Source organism: Erpetoichthys calabaricus, chromosome 10, assembly GCF_900747795.2.
Source record: "Erpetoichthys calabaricus chromosome 10, fErpCal1.3, whole genome shotgun sequence".
In the NCBI taxonomy this organism is placed as follows: Eukaryota; Metazoa; Chordata; class Cladistia; order Polypteriformes; family Polypteridae; genus Erpetoichthys; species Erpetoichthys calabaricus.
Genome location: NC_041403.2, coordinates 64234252 through 64255860, shown reverse-complemented (window position 1 = coordinate 64255860; position 21609 = coordinate 64234252). Strand labels below are relative to the sequence as shown.

At 39.3% G+C, this 21609-nt stretch overlaps 1 protein-coding gene across 6 annotated transcripts in view; it reads right to left on the bottom strand.

Moving 5' to 3' along the window:
- rasal2 (RAS protein activator like 2) overlaps positions 1–21609 on the bottom strand; it is a 260725-nt gene that overhangs the window by 5261 nt on the left and 233855 nt on the right. For all 6 annotated transcript variants that reach the window (XM_028811332.2, XM_028811333.2, XM_051932425.1 and 3 more), the window contains 4 exons: positions 20002–20908; positions 19235–19366; positions 18827–19029; positions 528–615 (listed from right to left, as the gene is read on the bottom strand). In XM_028811332.2, the coding sequence (XP_028667165.1) occupies positions 528–615; positions 18827–19029; positions 19235–19366; positions 20002–20908 (1330 nt within the window). The remainder of the gene's footprint in view (positions 1–527; positions 616–18826; positions 19030–19234; positions 19367–20001; positions 20909–21609) is intronic.

Sequence of the window (21609 nt, the reverse complement as noted above, 5' to 3'; positions counted from 1 at the left end):
TTACCCCTAAGCCTACATCATCTCCTAAAACAATTTTAACATTAGGTTCAATTTTGTTGCATAATATTTCTTACATGACCATAATGCCCTTTTTAAAATATGCATTTAAAATATGAAGCCTAACATGAGCTATTTCATGATTAAGTCTAATTGTGAGTACTATACTGTACTAGATCATTTTAAGACTAGAGTAAAAATGTTTTGCCTTTTACCAACAAATTCAAATTAAATACTAATGTTGTGTACAAGAGTAAAGTCTAACGTTATCACCTTCTATATCTTTATAGTAATATAATTCATGAAAACTTGCCTATGAATATTAAGTCTCACAAATAATCAATTTTAAACAAAAAAAGATTGAATGCTTGCTCTAATTTCAAATATTATAGAGCTACAAGGGGGAAATTTTACTTAATCTACTTCAAATCACATAATTCTTAAGTGTACATACACTGTATGAATAGTTTGTGTGTGAATACACAACAAATTATTTATTATATGCATTAAATCCTTGAAAGAAGTCTTACCTGTGCATCAATTATTTTCTGCTTAGCATCAATAACTGCCTGCATTTCTGCATGGTCTCTCTTGAGCTCCTCTTCCACTGCCATTAGCCTAAACCAAAAAAAAATACTTTCATTAAATAAAACTGTCATTACATTTGCAAAAAATAAAAATTGTCCAATTTATTTCATCACATATATGCAGTGTATAATATATATATATATATATATATATATATATATATATATATATATATATATATATATTGTATATGTAAACTTAATTCACATCCATCCATTTCTAGACCACTCAAGAAAGTTGTTCTCAATCCCTGTAACACTGCGAGTAATTTGGCAATCTGAAAAGGAACATTTTGCAGGAAAATCAAGCAGGTATCCAGGAACTTAAAACATGTAGCTTTGCTACTAATATTACAAAATAAGAACAAATAAAATAATTTTAAATAGACAACCTTAAAATGAAAAATGAGGAAGCATGCAGGTTTTGCAATTCTATTCACTGACTAAGAAATCCCCACATAAAAGAATAAAAAATTTAAATTAAGGTATAAGTCTAGTATATACATATATAGGTCAAAGTCAGTTACAACGAAGTGCCAGGAACCTAAAAAACATTTGTGTTGTATTGAAAATTTCATAGTAATGAGATTCTGTATCTGTCACTATAGTGCTTTCTTTAACTTGTGTTAATTAGTGATTTGCAATCATTTCAATAGCTTCATTCATGTTAATTTTCATCTCCTCCTGTCTACAAGTTATGTTCACAAGAATTTTTCTCAGCATTTTCTTGCGATAATACACTTTCAGTGTGCGAATGATGCCCAAATCCAATGGCAGAAGCACTGACATGCAACTAGGTGGGAGGAACTCAACACAAACATTATCTAAATGTGGCAGCATGCTGTGGGCAGCACATTTATCAATCAGAAGCAGAATCTTCCTTTTCTTCTTCTTCATATCCTTGTCAAGTTGTCACAGCCAGTTTCCCAAAATGTCTTGATTTGCTTTATACTTGCAGGGAAGAAATGTAACACGATTATAATACCGAGGATTGGTCGACTTGCCAGTGATGAGAGGAATAACTTTGTGGCTGCCAGCTGAAATGCAACAAAGTACAGTTGTCAACCTTTGTTAAGATTTTTTTCCTCCTTGGCTTGGATCACCTTTGAATGCTAAAGAGCGATCTGGTCGCAGCTGGTAGAAAATTCCAGTCTCATCGGCATTGTAGATGTCTTCAGGCTCATAAGCTGAAATGGATTTTCCTGATTTCACCTGCACGCCATTTGTTTGCTTTTTCAACTGGAACTGCAGATTCTTCTCCACAGATTGCTTTGGCTGCAATTCCAAAATGATCCCGAAAGTGAATTAGCCAGCTCCAGGTGGTAGTAAAATCTTTATGGCCCAAGGAGATAGACAGTGACTTTGCTTTTTCTTGAATGAGTGGCCCACTAATAGGAATGCTTCTTGAACGAGCATCACTGAACTGCATAAAAACTGCTTTTTCTACGTCTTCAGATGCAGCAGTTCGCATACGTTTGCACCCTGAGATTCTTCTTCTATTTTTGCTTGGTCTTTTCAAGAAAGTTGACAGTGTTGATGGAGAAATTCCGAATTCACTGTCAATGTATTTTTTCTTTTTGCTGGAATCAAGAGCCATAAAAATTTCAAGTTTTTTTTCTAATGTGAACTGTTGTTGTTTCTTCATGTCTGCCATTTCTATAGGAGGGTGACAATGAGTTAAATTCTAATGGATGTTTTTCAAATGTTGACGAGCAATAAGCAAAAGGTATCACTGAAAACCACAGAAAACAAACGCAGCAAAAAAACAGTATGAGGAAAGTTCGAAGATAGAGAAAAATTTACATTGTTTCTGTTCGGTGATTGTTGTGCACAACTAAGTTGCGACCACAGAAGTAACTGCTCTGTGGATGATTCATTCAGGCATTTCAAGGTCTTTTGGGCACTTCGTTGTAATGAAAGTATCTGATAAATTACTGGGGAAACTGTCGGGACCGTAAAAATAGTTTGTTGTAATTAAAATTTTGTTGTAAAGATATTCGCTGTAACAGAATTTGACCTGTACATACAAACATACATATTATATATATATATTATATATATATATATATATATATATATACACAGTTATATGAAAAGTTTTGGGAACCCCTCTTAAATCTTTGGATTTTTGTTTATCATTGGCTGAGCTTTCAAAGTAGCAACTTCCTTTTAATATATGACATGCCTTATGGAAACAGCAGTATTTCAGCAGTGACATTAAGTTTATTGGATTAACAGAAAAAATGCAATATGCATTATAACAAAATTAGAAAGGTACATAAATTTGGGCACCCCAAAAGACATATTACATAAATACTTAGTTGAGCCTCCTTTTGCAAATATAACAGCCTCTAGACGCCTCCTATAGCCTTACATGAGTATCTGGATTCTGGATGGAGATATTTTTGACCATTCTTCCATACAAAATCTCTCCAGCTCAGTTAAATTTGATGGTTGCCGAGCATGGACAGCCTGCTTCAAATCATCCCATAGATTTTTGATGATATTCAAGTCAGGAGACTGTGACGGCCATTCCAGAACATTGTACTTCTCACTCTGCATGAATGCCTTTGTAGATTTCGAACTGTGTTTTGGGTCATTGTCTTGTTGGAATATCTAACCCTTGCGTAACTGCAATTTTGTGACTGATGCTTGAACATTATCCTGAAGAATTTGTTGACATTGGTTTGAATTCATCCAACCCTCGACTTTAACAAGGGCCCCAGTCCCTGAACTAGCCACACAGCATGATGGAACCTCCACCAAATTTGACAGTAGGTAGCAGGTGTTTTTCTTTTATAGATAGATAGATAGATAGATAGATAGATAGATAGATAGATAGATAGATAGATAGATAGATAGATAGATAGATAGATAGATAGATAGATAGATAGATAGATAGATAGATAGATAGATAGATACATAGATAGATAGATAGATAGATAGATATTTTATTAATCCTAAGGGGAAATTCACATACTCCAGCAGCAGCATACTGATAAAAAAACAATATTAAATTAAAGAGTAATAAATATGCAGACAATATAACAGACAATAACTTTGTATAATGTTAACGTTTACCCCTCCGGGTGGAACTGAAGAGTCGCATAGTGTGGGGGAGGAACGATCGCCTCAGTCTGTCAGTGGAGCAGGACATTGACAGCAGTCTGTCGCCGAAGCTGCTCCTCTGTCTGGAGATGATACTGTTCAGTGGATGCAGTGGATTCTCCAAGATTGACAGGAGCCTGCAGAGCGCCCGTTGCTCTGCCACAGATGTCAAACTGTCCAGCTCCATGCCTACAATACAGCCTGCCTTCCTCATCAGTTTGTCCAGGCGTGAGGCGTCCCTCTTCTTTATGCTGCCTCCCCAGCACACCACTGTGTAGAAGAGGGCACTCACCACAACTGTCTGACAGAGCATCTGCAGCATCTTATTGCAGATGTTGAAAGACGCCAGCCTTCTAAGGAAGTATAGTCGGCTCTGTCCTCTCTTGCACAGAGCATCAGTATTGGCAGTCCAGTCCAATTTATCATCCAGCTGCACTCCCAGGTATTTATAGATCTGCACCATCTGCACACAGTCACCTCTGATGGGTCCAGGAGGGGCATGGACCTCCTAAAATCCACCACCAGCTCCTTGGTTTTGCTGGTGTTCAGGTGTAGGTGGTTTGAGTCGCACCATTTAACAAAGTCCTTGATTAGGTTCCTATACTCCTTCTCCTGCCCACTCCTGATGCAGCCCACGATAGCAGTGTCGTCAGCGAACTTTTGCATGCGGCAGGACTCCTAGTTGTATTGGAAGTCCGATGTATACAGGCTGAATATATTTATAGTTATTTATGACCAAATAACTCAATTTTGTCTCATCAGTCCAAAGCACTTTGTTCCAAAATGAATCTGGCTTGTCTAAATGAGAATTTGCATACAACAAGCGACTCTGTGGCATGAGTGGAGAAAGAGCTTCTTTCTCATCACCCTGCCATACAGATGTTTTGTTCAAATTGCGCTGAATTGTAGAACAATGTACAGATACACCATCTGCAGCATTTTCCTTAATAAATAAATGACCAAGTATAATATTTTTATCTCATTTGTTTAACTGGTTTCTCTTTATCTACTTTTAGGACTTGAGTGAAAATCTGATGATGTTGTAGGTCATATTTATGCAGAAATATAGAAAATTCTAAAGGGTTCACAAACTTTCAAGCACAACTGTAAATCAGTCTTCAATAGTGCATTCAAAGTCAACAGTCATTTTGATCGTTTCATTTTTACTTTTGACACATCTGTGGTCTCATTTGCTATACCAATTTGAGAATTAATACATTGGCCTTGTTTTCTTATCACCTTCTTTTCAACTTGCCTTTTAGGAAGGTAATCAAATTCAGGTTGTACTTGCTCAAGTAATATTTTGTTAATCACATTTAAGGTCATTGTTTAAGTTTAAACTATGCCATTAATTTTTTTTAAATTCCTTTGCATTGATTCCGTAGTCAATTTGTGATTCAGTGTGTATTTTACTTCATGATTTATGTATTCATTTTACAATTAGATATTTTAATGTTAGATGTAATTAATCACGACAATCCAGACCCCAACCACGAAACGGTCCAGGACAAAACAAATAAGTACAGGTAACCCAACAGAAAGGCAGGCAGAGAGACAGGAACTTGAAACACAAATTACAAAAACTTTTTTTTTTCTTTTGGTGACCGGCCCCCTTTTTAAAAGCCACGCTGAAATCCTTTGACCCCAACAGCCCCTGCACCCTCAGCAGAAGACCAATCGCAGCCAATGCAGGGCGTTACAGTTTCAAATTCTAGTAGAGTATGCTCTCGGATTGGCTACTTTCATCATCTCAAGCCACATTTTCCTCTAAGTTTGCTTCCTGTTCTCTCTACAATGCAGCATTGCCACAAAAAAGGCATTAAAAAATTGAGGAGGATATTTGTGGTTTCTGCTAACAATTATTAGGTTCTAAGAAAAAAATCTTCGAACGACTGAGGCCGCGAATCCTGAACTGCGTCTTCGCGGGGGTCTACTGTATATAGATCATTGGACAAGTTTTTAAACACCTCAGTTTAAATGGAAATGCATGCAGTTTAATGTCTTAATGTTTCATGAAATCAAGAGATTGAACAAATACAGTAAATGATGGCAAATAAAAAAATAGGCCAAAGAATCATTAAGTGTACAAAATTTAATTGAAATTTTGATCCATTAAAGTAGCCACCGTTTGTTGATATAATAGCCAAACACACATGTGCCATTCTTTCAATAAGGGAAATCAAACATTGGTCTGCGATTGTGCAGGTTGGCTCCTGGCTCCCTCTTCTATACTATGAGTCTCTTGAACTCGACACTGTCAGTACCGTAACTGAGATGAGCTTGGCAAATGAGGACAAAACATACCAAGCAAGTGGATGGTGAAAAGTGCTAGTGCTATTAAATTGTTTATTAAAAACAATTCCTAAAACAGTGTCTCAAATTGCCATGCACAGTTCCCAAATAAATAAATAATCCAGTTAAAAAGGTAAATGTCGAGATTAAAATAATCAAATAAAATAATTCATTAAAACGAGGTTTAAATTCAGGCAGGAGTTCTCTTTAAAATCTTCAGTCCCCAGTGCTTCCCTTTAAAAAACGATGCCTCTCCGGCTTATCCTACTCGGATCTTGCAGCACAGAGAGACGTCCACCTACAGGCACAGACATCCTTCAAATGTGGTCTATGTCCCCGCTGCCCAATCCATGGCATTCCACAGAAGACACCCGACCTTGATTCCACACCCCACTGCTGCCTTTCTAGGCTCCACCCAGCGAAAGTACACTATCCTTCCACTGCTGCTGATCACTGACGCCACCCAGCCAGAGGACACTCCACAGTGCAACAATCACTCCTGCTCCCTGGTTGCTCAACAGGAGTGATCCCCATGCCCCCTCCACATGCTATTCCTGGGGCACCATTCCTGGCTGCCTGCTTCTCTCTAAGCACCAACTCACTCCCGCTCCTGCCTTTCTCTCCTTTTAACCTCCTCTCTCTTTTGTCCTTTTCCCTTCTCTCTTGTGTTCTCTTGCCCCGGTTCGTTTTTAAGACTCTGTGGGTGCAGTGTCTCAATCGCGCACCTCAGGAAGCCGATGAAGAAATTGAGAAAGACTACACTTTCACATTCAGTTGTGTCTCGCCCCAATTACCTCACAAACTCCCCACAACTGCTCGAGATCACCCACAGAGAACAAGCCGGAAATGGATTATTTTATTAAAACAGCCATTTTTCCACATGGTGGAAAAGATCTTCCCAACACTGTTGCAGATGTTCCCACAAATGATCTGTACTTGTAGGTTGCTTTCCTTTCACCCTTCTGTCCAGTTCATCACAAAATAACTCAATGGGGTTCAAGTCTCAAGACTGTGCTGGCCATTCCATATTTTGAAGTGAATCTTGTTGTTTTTTTTATAAACGCAGTTCTGACATAGCCTGGAGGGATGTTTTCAGTCATTGTCTTACTGTAGGATGAACCCCTGACCTACTAGACGCAGACGTAACCCTTTTGATTCAGAATGCCAGTCACAATGTGCAAGTCACCAACTCTGTCTCCAGAAAAAAAAAAACCCAGACCATCACACTTCATCCTCCATGTTTGACAGATGGTGGCACACACTGAGGAACTATCCTTTCACCAACTTGACGGCTTACAAACACCCCTTTTGATGAACTGAAGATTTCAAATTTTGATTCATCGGTCCAAGAGACTTTCTTCTTGGTATTTCAGAGCCCTATTTTGTCCCTTAAGGAAAGTTTTTTTTACTGCCACTCTCCCTGTCAAACCTACAGCACAAAGTCTCCTTTTCAAAGTATAAACAGACTTTTTCTTTAGACCACTGTGAAGCTGTGCTTCAAGCTATTGTGCTGTAAGGTGCCACTCACGGAAGATGGTGACTATGGGTCTGCCAGGTCTCATCCTATCAGACGTTCTTCCAGTTTCCAATTGCCTTTGGATTATATAGGACACCGTGCTCACTGATACTTTGATTTTTTTCTGCAATTTCTCTAAATGAAAAGCTACACTTCTAAGGGTAATAATGTTCTGTTTCATTTCATTGGTTAACTACCATTACATTGGAATTTACAACTTTCTACAGTGCACTACTGTCCAAGTAGTACTTCAGAGGGTGTAGTAACAGTCTGTTCCAGTTCTGCTTTAAGACAAAAAGTGGGTTTTCAAGTAATCAACAAAAGTTGGTACACCTGTGCAAGTTGTTTGCTTCAATTTGCAAGGCTTAATCAACTTTAATTACAGCAGAACATCTGTATGTTGTAACCTATTAGTTGTTCCCTGAAGAAGACCCCTTTGTTTTTGTTTTTTTACATTTAGCTAACCTAAACTTTAAATGTAAACCTCTGGCAGGTCAAACCTCAAAATGTTAGGTCACTCATTGCATTTCAACATATTAAATTTAAAGAAAAAAAAACTGTAGTAAATATATATATAATATATATACAGTATATTATATATAATATATATTAGAGATGCACAATATATCAGGAACTGTATTGTTATCAGCCGATGTTCATTAAAAATGACGACATCGTTAGATGTGTACATTTTAACCAATACAGCCGACCATTTAAATTTGGGCTTGTCAACATTGTCAGTTCACTAAATAATTAAATGTTGCTTTCATTGTTCAGTGAAGCAGACATTAAGCTGCAGAAAAACATGCATGCAAGCACAGGCCCTTGCGCTCACAAAAAAAAAAAAAAAAAGGGGGGTTTCCTAGTTTTGCTGACAGGAGCAACCATGTGGTCATAATTTTCTGTAAAAAAGGAGAACAACAGAGTTGCTACCTGCTCTTTCTGAAAAAATTAGATAATGCGAAGAGGCTGCAGAATTAAATCTTTCAATACCACAAATTTAATTACCCATCTGAACAACCACAATAACGAGTTATACACAGAATATTTAGCAACTAATGCTACCAAAACGAAAGTTAAATCAGATGCTACCGGGCTCACTAGCAGTAGTCTCGCACAACAAACACTTCAAAGCATGAAGACATTTCCTCAAGACTGCACCAGAGTTAAAGGCATAACTACTAAAATAATGGAAATGAATGCACTCGATGACCAACCATTTTCCCTAGCTGAGGACAAGGGCTTTTGTCGGCTACAACATCATTTAGAACCTCGGTATATTCTTCCAAGCCGGCGATACTTTGCAGATGTCTCACTGTATGCATTATATGATGTGATTACTACACATATCCACAAGCTTTTAAGAAACAATGTCACCAGCATTACCTTCACTACAGATATGTGGAGCTCAGAGGTCAGCCCCATGAGTATGCCGAGTCTAATAACACACACTGGATTGACGAAAATTTGGAGACAAATGGAATAGTCTTGCATAATAATGATTTATACGGTTCTCATTCTGCAACTTTCATTGCACAAGCTTTCGATTCCATGTTAGTGAAGTGGAACATTTCAAAAAGTAATGTGCACGTAGTGCTTTGCAACAACGCTCGCAATATGGCAAAAGCTATGGAAGAAAATGGCATTAAAACTTTAAGCTGCATGGCTCACACGTTGCACCTTGCTGTAAATTAAGGCTTATTGAGCCAGAGAAGTTACTCATTTTAAGCACTCGCAGCTCGTTATTTCGCGGCTGAGATAAATACAAACAGACCTTGGTATCCCAACAAGAATGCTTCAGCAGGACATGCCGACTCATCGGAACAGCACGTACTATATTTTGAAAAGTCTAGTTGATCAGAAGTGCACTCTTGCTGTGTATGGTGCTGAATACGAGCTTCCTGCCTCTCTCATGGTGCATCAGTGGGCACTCGTGGAAAACGTAATTACTCTACTTGAACCATTCGAGCAACATACTAAAGACATAAGTGCGCATTCATCTACAATTGCGGAAGTGATTTTGTCTGTTGAAGCACTTAAAAGTCTGCTTAGTAAGTGTGGCAGGACAGATTCCGGAGTTCAGATGGCGAAAATCATACTTTTGGAGGTTGTCACATAACGCTTCAGCAATGCATTCTCCGAGCCACTATCTATATATCTACTGTCCTTTTGTCCTTTAAATCAAAATCACCCTAAAATATACAGCAGTCTCTCAATATTTCAAGGCACACCTGTGTTACAAAGTGTTTCACTGTGAAACAACTTGTGCTGCATCTCTTAAAAGTCCGCCTGCATCACAATTTATAGAATGCCCTTTATATGACCCAAATCATTATATGTGAAGGTTTCAACGTCACAAGTTTTTATTAATGGCGGTGGTTGGTATAGGCAGTTGTCTTGTTTTTCTTTACAACATATCTGGTCAAACTATTAATAATTTATTATCTTTTATTATAACATAGGTAAACGTTTGTAATTTTTTTTTTAACTTCTTTCAGCTGAATAACTATCTAAACAAGCTCCCTATCTCCAGAAATAACTGCACCCTCCAGTATTGGAAAAACAATGCAGCCTGTTTCCCAACCTTGGCCAAGGCAGCAGTGAAGTACCTATTGGCACCTTGTACCAATGTAGACATTGAACACCTTTTTTCAGCTTTGTCAAATACAGTGATCCCTCGCTATATCGCGCTTCGCCTTTCACGGCTTCACTCTATCGTGGATTTTATATGTAAGCATATTTAAATATATATCGCGGATTTTTTGCTGGTTCGCGGATTTCTGAGGACAATGGGTCTTTTAATTTCTGGTACATGCTTCCTCAGTTGGTTTGCCCAGTTGATTTCATACAAGGGACGCTATTGGCAGATGGCTGAGAAGGTACCCAACTTAATTTTCTCTTTCTCTCTCTTGCGCTTTCTCTGATCCTGACGTAGGGGGTGTGAGCAGGGGGGCTGTTCGCACACCTAGACGATATGGACGCTCGTCTAAAAATGCTGAAAGATTATCTTCACGTTGCTACCTTCTGTGTAGCTGCTTAGTGAAGCGACATGCTGCACGGTGCTTCGCATACTTAAAAGCTCGAAGGGCACGTATTGATTTTTGCATGTTTGTTTTTCTCTGTCTCTCTCTATCTCTCTGCTCCTGACGGAGGGGGTGTGAGCTGCCGCCTTCAACAGCTTTGTGCCGCGGTGCTTCGCATACTTAAAAGCCAAACAGCCCTATTGATTTGTTTGCATTCTCTGTCTTTATGACAGTCTCTGCTCCTGACGCACACTCCTTTGAAGAGGAAGATATGTTTGCATTCTTTTAATTGTGAGACAGAACTGGCATCTCTGTCTTGTCATGGAGCACAGTTTAAACTTTTGAAAAAGAGACAAATGTTTGTTTGCAGTGTTTGAATAACGTTCCTGTCTCTCTACAACCTCTTGTGTTTCTGCGCAAATCTGTGACCCAAGCATGACAATATAAAAATAACCATATAAACATATGGTTTCTACTTCGCGGATTTTCTTATTTCGCGGGTGGCTCTGGAACGCAACCCCCGTGATGGAGGAGGGATTACTGTATAGTAAATGAAAAGAGAACCAGTCTTGCCAGTGAAAAGGCAGAAATGTTTCTTTTTGTTAAGAAAAAACGACCATTTGTGCTTTTAAAGAAGCCAACTTAAGACCAGGGTTACTGGCCTCATTGTACCTTTAATTTTAGTTTTACTTAAAGTAATATACTGTATGTCTGATTATGGCACAAAGAATATGCATTCATTTTTGTTAATATACCCAATGCCATGTTCTGTAATGACATGGTGTATTGATATGCTTAAGTTACCCAGAATGTGTACATTAAGCAGATTTTTGTACATGACCTGGAGTATTTTTTCTATATTGATGGGCCATATCTTGCTATTTTTCCTCTCAGAGAAAGTACTGGCTACTTTACATCTGTAGCAAATAACATAAAAGTCAGCAAGTTAATAAAAAAAAGTTCATCTCTGTTTCACATGCTACTGTTGTTTCTTTGATAATGTATAATACGTTTTCAGCATAACTAAAACATTCAAACTCGAAGTAAATAAAAAAAAATATATATCGGCCATCGGTATTGGCAAAGATGGACAAAAACATATCGGTTATTGGTATTGCCCAGAATTTCCATATCAGTTCATCACTAATATATATATATATATATATATATATATATATATATATATATATATATATATATATATATATATACATACAGGGTATATATATATATACATACAGGGTATATATATATATATATATATATATATATATATATATATATATATACACACATACATATACATATACATAAATACAGTGCATCCGGAAAGTATTCACAGTGCATCACTTTTTCCACATTTTGTTATGTTACAGCCTTATTCCAAAATGGATTAAATTCATTTTTTTCCTCAGAATTCTACATACAACACCCCATAATGACAACATGAAAAAAGTTTACTTGAGGTTTTTGCAAATTTATTAAAAATAAAAAAATTGAGAAAGCACATGTACATAAGTTTTCACAGCCTTTGCCGTGAAGCTCGAAATTGAGCTCAGGTGCATCCCGTTTCCCCTGATCATCCTTGAGATGTTTCTACAGCTTAACTGGAGTCCACCTGTGGTAAATTCAGTTGACTGGACATGATTTGGAAAGGCACACGCCTGTCTATATAAGGTCCCACAGTTGACAGTTCATGTCATAGCACAAACCAAGCATGAAGTCAAAGGAATTGTCTGTAGACCTCCGAGACAGGATTGTCTCGAGGCACAAATCTGGGGAAGGTTACAGAAAAATGTCTGCTGCTTTGAAGGTCCCAATGAGCACAGTGGCCTCCATCATCCGTAAGTGGAAGAAGTTTGAAACCACCAGGACTCTTCCTAGAGCTGGCTGGCCATCTAAACTGAGCGATCGGGGGAGAAGGGCCTTAGTCAGGGAGGTGACCAAGAACCCGATGGTCACTCTGTCAGAGCTCCAGAGGTCCTCTGTGGAGAGAGGAGAACCTTCCAGAAGGACAACCATCTCTGCAGCAGTCCACCAATCAGGCCTGTATGGTAGAGTGGCCAGACGGAAGCCACTCCTTAGTAAAAGGCACATGGCAGCCTGCCTGGAGTTTGCCAAAAGGCACCTGAAGGACTCTCAGACCATGAGTAAGAAAATTCTCTGGTCTGATGAGACAAAGATTGAACTCTTTGGTGTGAATGCCAGGCGTCACATTTGGAGGAAACCAGGCACCACTCATCACCAGGCCAATACCATCCCTACAGTGAAGCATGGTGGTGGCAGCATCATGCTGTGGGGATGTTTTTCAGCGGTAGGGACTGGGAGACTAGTCAGGATAAAAGGAAAGATGACTGCAGCAATGTACAGAGACATCCTGGATGAAAACCTGTTCCAGTGCGCTCTTGACCTCAGACTGGGGCGACGGTTCATCTTTCAGCAGGACAACGACCCTAAGCACACAGCCAAGATATCAAAGGAGTGGCTTCAGGACAACTCTGTGAATGTCCTTGAGTGGCCCAGCCAGAGCCCAGACTTGAATCCGATTGAACATCTCTGGATAGATCTTAAAATGACTGTGCACCGATGCTTCCCATCCAATCTGATGGAGCTTGAGAGGTGCTGCAAAGAGGAATGGGCGAAACTGGCCAAAGATAGGTGTGCCAAGCTTGTGGCATAATATTTAAAAAGACTTGAGGCTGACAAAGTATTGAGCAAAGGCTGTGAATACTTATGTACATGTGATTTCTCAAGTTTTTTTATTTTTAATAAATTTGCAAAAACCTCAAGTAACCTTTTTTCAAGTTGTTATTATGGGGTGTTGTGTGTAGAATTCTGAGAAAAAAAATGAATTTAATCCATTTTGGAATAAGGCTGTAACATAACAAAATGTGGAAAAAGTGATGCCCTGTGAATACTTTCCGGATGCACTGATTATTATATATATATATATATATATATATATATACACACACACACACACACACACAACTGTACATGGTGGAAAAACTATGAGTGAGTCACATTAAAGAAAACATTAAACTTCTCTGATACACAGTAAAATCCACTAAACAAAATAATCAAATATACAGAATAAGTGGACAAATATTTTTTGCAGTTCCTTATATATTCATGAAAGAAAACTACACTAGCATGCCTATCTGCTACCACCCAGTGGTAGGAAAAAAACAAATATTCTTCGAGAAAGGCAATGATCATGAAGCTTTTTTAAACAGAAATTCAGATTGTTTAAACAGATCTTCTTTAACAATGTAATCATTACAAGCAACACTTAATTTTCTCTTACAGTGCTGCAAATACCAAAATAAAACCTCAGATGGGCATAAATATCCATATGCACAATTGAGATCTCAGGGGGAAACCAAAAAAAAATGAAAACAAGGAAATAAGAAATTGAATAGTTGTCAGTGGGAGTTATACTGCAAAATAGCATGTCTTTAATGTAAATGTGAGATAATACACAAGTAGTACAGTTTATTAAGTCACTGTATTTTGAAAGAGTTAAAATTCTTAGCCAGCATGCAAAAATAATCTCTGACTGCTGACAGGAAGATAAATACCTACAATTTTTATTATATGAATACTGATGTTACTCGTTATTGATGCTGTGAATACTACATAATGTTTTCTCAACCATTTGCACCTAAGACAACATTTACGTAACATAAAAACTATTTGTTTTCACTAAATATTTTACTTTTATTTACTGTGCTACATAGTATATTTTAACAAGGCAAGGTCAAGGAGGCTGTTCAGCATTAAGGCTCACTGCTTATTAATGAAATGGCATTCACTTTCAGACTTCATAACATACCCCACTCTAATATTTTTCTGGAAAAAAATAATGCCATCACAAAAATTACTGTTTTAATTGTCCTATTCCTAGTCATCTTTGCATCAAGACAGGAAAGTGTTTCATACAGTATAAAGAGCAGGCTAAATAAAATGGTAATCCACTGACACTTAAAATGTTGTACTTCTGTTTAGTTCATTATGTCACAGACCAAAAGTGTTTGGAGATTCCATATATTTAGCATCGACACTGACTGGCAAAAAGAATGTTTGTAAAATAGTGAAACCACCTGAAAGGCAGCCAACAACACTTGATAAGGACAGGTTTAAATTACTGATAATCAATCAGAAGTGTCAAATTGCAGTTATAATTACAACATAGAGAATTCACTTATCCTTGGTCTCTTTTGAAATACACTTTCTTACTCTCTACAATGGTTAGTGTTTTTGGGAGTGACTCAGTGTCTACCCTTTTTTTTTTGGCTGCAAAATGTTGATGGGACCTTACATTACCATCAAGGCCCAGGAACAAGACTGATTGTTTCTTCACTGCCAGTTTCATAGATCAGACATTTCAAATGAATAAGTAACAAACTGCCTAAATCATTCAGGCAGTTCAGACTAAACACAAGAACCTACTCAAGAAACTAGCTATATGCAGTATAATCATGCCCCTAGAAGGTGGACATGTGCATACAACACAGAGACAAAACAAAAATCTGATTTTAATTTTAATAATAACAGAATCTCACAAAATCGAAAATATCTCCATAAAAATCAGACAGAATTTTTCATTTTGCAAAAATATTTCTTTATACAGATATATTTGATACGTTAGAGTGCTTTTGATCCACACTTGAAACAAATACCATATTAGTAACCACTGTAATCCTCTTAGATATACAGTTTTGTACAAAAATAACAAATACAGTTTCACTCACCACAGCAAATGTGTGGGCAAACAATCGCACACTACAACCACATAGAATTATTCATTGATTTAACTATCATGAAATAATTACAACTAGTATAGTAAGTGATAACTATTGGTAAATCACACTAAACAAGTCTGATGTAATAATCTTTGATGTTTAAACAAACATATCCTGTGTGGTGGTTAGGTTAAAAAGACAAACATTTCAACAAAACAGGTCAAGGACCTCATTGTAGTTCCAGTAAGAACAGTACGCTGCTATGCTAACAACAAGCCATGGATTACAAGTGACATCAAGGGCCTTTTGAACCAGAAGAAAAGGGCTTTTAAAGGCGGTGATCAGCAGGAGCTCAAGCGCGTGCAGAAGGAACTCCGAGTCCAGCTCAGGGCGGCGAAGGAGCAGTACAGGAGAAAGCTGGAGCAGAAGTTGCAGAATAACAGCATGAAGGAAGTGTGGGATGGGATGAAGATTATCATTGGCTGCAGCTCGAAGCAGGGTGCCACCATCGAGAGAGATGTGGAGAGAGCAAACCAGATGAACAACTTCTTTAACAAGTTTGACCACCCTAACCCACTCTCACCTCGGAGTACTGCACCCACCACCCATCCTTCTGCTGATACCAGCATTAGCAGAGAGTTTCCCCCCACCCACAATTACAGCAGCCCAGGTAAGCAGAGAGCTGAGGAAACTTCGTGCCAGCAAAGCAGTGGGTCCAGATGGAGTATTGCCATGACTGCTGAAGGCCTGTGCGCTTCAGCTGGGGAGTCCTCTACAGCGCATCTTCAACCTGAGCCTGGAACAGGGGAGAGTCCAGAGGCTTTGGAAAACATATTGCATCACCCCAGTCCCAAAGGTATCACGTCCTGGTGAGCTGAATGACTTCAGGTCTGTCGCCCTGACGTCACATGTGATGAAGACCATGGAGCGGCTGCTGCTTCACCACCTGAGGCCACAGGTCCGCCACGCCCTTCACCCTCTGCAGTTCGCATACCAGGAGAAGGTGGGAGCGGAGGATGCCATCATCTATATGCTACACCGATCCATCTCCCACTTGGACAGAGGCAGTGGTGCTGTAAGAATTATGGTTCTGGACGTCTCAACACCATCCAACCTCTGCTCCTTAGGGACAAGCTGACAGAGATGGGAGTAGATTCATACCTGGTGGCATGGATAGTGGACTATCTTACAGACAGACCTCAGTATGTGCGTCTCGGGAACTGCAGGTCTGACATTGTAGTCAGCAACACAGGAGCGCCGCAGGGGACTGTACTTTCTCCGGTCCTGTTCAGCATATATACATCGGACTTCCAATACAACTCAGGAGTCCTGCCACGTGCAAAAGTTCGCTGACGACACTGCTACCGTGGGCTGCATCAGGAATGGGCAGGAGGAGGAGTACAGGAACCTAATCAAGGACTTTGTTAAATGGTGCGACTCAAACCACCTACAACTGAACACCAGCAAAACCAAGGAGCTGGTGGTGGATTTTAGGAGGTCCAGGCCCCTCCTGGACCCCGTGATCATCAGAGGTGACTGTGTGCAGAGGGTGCAGACCTATAAATACCTGGGAGTGCTGCTGGATGATAAATTGGATTGGACTGCCAATACTGATGCTCTGTGCAAGAGAGGACAGAGCTGACTATACTTCCTTAGATGGCTTGCGTCTTTCAAAATCTGCAATAAGATGCCGCAGATGTTCTATCAGACGGTTGTGGTGAGCGCCCTCTTCTATGCAGTGGTGTGCTGGGGTGGCAGCATAAAGAAGAGGGACGCCTCACGCCTGGACAAACTGATGAGGAAGGCAGGCTCTGTTGTAGGCATGGAGCTGGACAGTTTGACATCAGTGGCAGAGCAATGGGCGCTGAGCAGGCTCCTGTCAATCATGGAGAATCCACTGCATCCACTGAACAGTATCATCTCCAGACAGAGGAGCAGCTTCAGCGACAGACTGCTGTCACTGTCCTGCTCCACTGACAGACTGAGGAGATCGTTCCTCCCCCACACTATACGACTCTTCAATTCCACTCGGGGGAGTAAACGTTAACATTATACAAAGTTACTGTCTGTTATACCTGCATTTTTATCACTCTTTAATTTAATATTGTTTTTTATCAATATACTGCTGCTGGAGTATGTGAATTTCCCCTTAGGATTAATAAAATATCTATCTATCTATCTATCTATCTATCTATCTATCTATCTATCTATCTATCTATCTATCTATCTATCTATCTATCTATCTATCTATCTATCTATCTATCTATCTATCTATCTATAGTATTGGGGAGGTGAGGTTTACTGTCTCAAGGTATACGGAAAAACGCGACCTTTGGTTTAGAAGTAGCTGTACAATGAAAAACAAAGCTGTACACAAAAAACAAATTAATCTTTACTCTGCATTAGAGATACACAGAGTAGACTTAAGTGCAAGGAAAAGCTGAATGAGATGTTGTAATTTACTTTTCATAATGTAAACTAGAATATATATAGGTTTTTACTATTTTACTTCTTTAAACATAATACATTGAACTCTGTGCAGCACAATGATATAGTTGTTTGTGCTGCTACCTCACAGTTCTAAAGTCCTGTGTTCATATCATGGCCTATGTGTGGGTGTGCTCTGAGATAAGACTTGCTCCCCATCTTGGTGTAGTTCCCGTCTTCTGCCACTTAGGTGAATAAGCAGATTTGTAAATGAATGGAAGGATGAAGAGATTGTTCATAATACTACATCTACAATAAAATATCTATTTTTACATCCATCCACTGTGTTATAATGAAGAAAAAAAAAATTTAACTTTTGAGCAGCATGGTGAAAGCGAGTAGTATTATTTTATGTTAACTGATGATTTTACATTGGCATGACTGAGTGTGGGGGTGTTTGTGTGCCTGCAATGGACTGGCGCCCTATTTAATGCAGTTTCCTGCCTTTTGCCCATGGCCATTAGGATAGGCTCTGGACCCCCGCTACTCAAATTATGCCAAGCAAGTATGAGAGTTAGACAACATACCAAAATTTTTATTTATGCATTTTAACTCAGCTTAAAATTATTTCCAGCTTAGTACTGTACAAGCCAAGGGTTATGTATCTTAATAATACAAAGCGGGCGGCACGGTGGCGCAGTGGGTAGCGCTGCTGCCTCGCAGTTGGGAGATCTGGGGACCTGGGTTCAATTCCCGGGTCCTCCCTGCGTGGAGTTTGCATGTTCTCCCCGTGTCTGCGTGGGTTTCCTCCGGGCGCTCCGGTTTCCTCCCACATTCCAAAGACATGCAGGTTAGGTGGATTGGCGATTCTAAATTGGCCCTAGTGTGTGCTTGGTGTGTGGGTGTGTTTGTGTGTGTCCTGCGGTGGGTTGGCACCCTGCCCAGGATTGTTTCCTGCCTTGTGCCCTGTGTTGGCTGGGACTGGCTCCAGCAGACCCCCGTGACCCTGTGTTCGGATTCAGCGGGTTGGAAAATGGATGGATGGATAATACAAAGCACTGGGGATAAAGCAAATCTGTATGTTAAGAATAAGTGCAAACAGACTAACTACACTTGACAGCTTTTTGGTACCTGCTGATAATGCTTTTCATCTGACTGTCTTTCTCCTCCTGTTGTCGTCTCAGTCTCTCTTCACTGTCCTCTAGTCTTGCTTTATACTCCACTAGTAGTTTCTGCATCTGTTGTTCTTGGGCCAGTAGCCGCCTCTCATACTCTTCTAGGCGACGGTTTGACACACGCAATTTATCTTTCAGCTTGGCAATCTCTTGTTCATACTGGCAAAGGCAAACAAAAGTGTCAATTTATAAACTGGAAAACATGAGTTAAACAGGCACTTTAAAAGATTTATGTTTTAAATATATTAACATTAAAAACACACACACACACACGGCAAAGTCTTCTACAACATTACAGCCATTAAGAAAATATTATTCTACAAGGTGCTTAAAGGAAAAAAAAAACAGTTTGCTACATTCTTACCTTTTCTGCATGTTTGCTCTCATCAGCACACTGTTCTGAAACTTCCTCATCATCATACTGTCCATTGTTAAGCACCCATGCAGCTGTCCTCTCCACAGGAGACATGGTAATGGATTCAACAGGTGACTGAACCTAAAAAAATAGTTTTGAGTGCATTTCTAAACAATATATCACTTAAAGTGTGTGCATTACGCAGCATTTTTAGTAAAAGGCCAAAGTAATTATATAATGTGTTGTATAGTGTGTAACAAATAAGCAAATATTCCTGTAGTTTACAAGGATCAATAAACAAAACAGACATGACATATTCTATCACTATCATTTTTTCATCCTATTCTCCTATTCTGAGAAACTATAAAGAAAACTGCAGATAATTTTATTAACAGAATTAGGAGTGCAGTGAATTCTCCACATTCACTCGCTCATCATTTCTGTCAGTGCCTATACACTTTATAATATCCTAAATAAGGGCACTTCTTTGCTAACAACATCGGTAACACAACAAAGTACACAACAATGGCTTAAAATATTTAGGAGTGAGAAATTGTATAAGGCAGAATTCTTTTAAAAGATATACTTATTGTTTAACGTTCTTACATAAATTTCTTGAAAAGTGAATCTGAAAAAATGAAATAGTGATCTTTACTGTCTAGGGTACAGTTAGATACTGTAAGCTGACATTAGTACAGCTGCTATGAACCACTATACAGAGCACTGATTCAAACAAGAAAGATATTACTCCCAAAGTAAAAGCCTAAAAAACACACCTGTTGAGGCTGCTGCTGTTTATGCGTCATTCGTGATTTGGGCACAGGGCTATCCCTAGACGATGTTGATTGCTGCCTAGAGCGGTTTCCATTTTGCAAAGGTGCTTCGACGTTCACTGTCATTCCTGTCACACTACTTGTGCTTCGCAGAGAGGTACTGTGTGGTATGGATCTTGAAGTTCTAGCACCTCCACTACCACTCCTACTCTGTTGCTCTACTCTTACAATCTGGGCCTGTCCTGTACTGTTTTGCCTGGGAAGGGCAACAGGCTGGGGAGTAGCATGGCGATCTGGCATAGTGTGCCTCCGGGCTACACACTCTTCGCTTTGTGTGCTACGCCGGCTAAAATCCTCTATGCTGCTGTTGGAAGGACCACTTAGTTTCCCTGCTCCTACAAATTCTTCACTATTACTTTGACTGCGTGAGCTCTCAGTGCTTAGGTTTTCTGAGCTGGAGTCTGGTCCACACACTGGTTGAGGTGGATTGTTAAGATGATAAACTGGATTCTGGAAGGAAAGAGGCTGCAGGCTGCCAGGTTGATTAACTGCAGGGTGAAGAGGACGGCGGATCTGTGGTGCGCTTTGTGGAAGGTTCTGGGTTTCTCTCTGCATCTTTGTTGTATGTGGATGCTGGTTTAATGAATGAGGATGTCCTGTGACAGAAAGCTGACTTCCAGCCAGCCTTGCAGACACTTCATGGATAGGAGGCCTTTCTGTTTGGTTCATGTGACCTTCCTGCAAATCCATGAGGGAAACACTCCGACCATTTGTCAGTAGGTTCTCCCGTTCTTCCTTATCAGAGTAGCTTATACTCTGGGTAGAGGACTGCTGCCCTGAAAGTGCATGCTTTGCTCGAATAAATCCATCCAAGTGTTCTTGAGTTGGAGATTTTGCTTTATGTAAATCACTATAGGAATAAATAAATATTATTACAGATTAGAAAAATTACAAAATTATTTTTCTAAGTGTTTAATAAGACCAGATTTACTGTTTCCCTAAATATTTTTTAGAAAAATACAATCTTTTTCTCTGAAGAACATGATATTTAGCCCAACAATTTATAATCACAATTTTTAACAGTTAAGTCTATACATCGATCATGTAATCAATTTAAAGATTCCATCCTTCATTTAAAACTGAGTGAGCAAAAATTTTTTCATGCAATTTTAAAAATGTATAACCTACACCATTCATTGCACCGACTGTGGAAAAGTCCCAGTATATACACATTAGCTGGCATGTGTGACTTCTGCAATGTTTACTCAGCAACTTTCAGCTTCCCATCATCGGCCAAAGCGGGAAATGGCCAATGTTGCTGTAAATGTCCGATCTTTTCCTCGATTTCTGGATTTGGCAAGCCAGTTTACGAAATGGCGTGGGGCGATCGGCCAAAGTCGGAAGAAAAAAGGCACGAATGGCGATCTGTTGCGCACTTAGTAGTGCAATTGCATCAAGTGTAGCCTTGGCTGCCTGTCTGTGATTCGGAAGACACGACATTTCCTAGTGATGATTTTTTTCTTCTGTGCCTATGGATTCCAGTGTGAGCAGTTTCTCATGCAGAATGGAAAACTCATTTCTGAATCTGCATCTGAAAGTTTTTAAGCATCT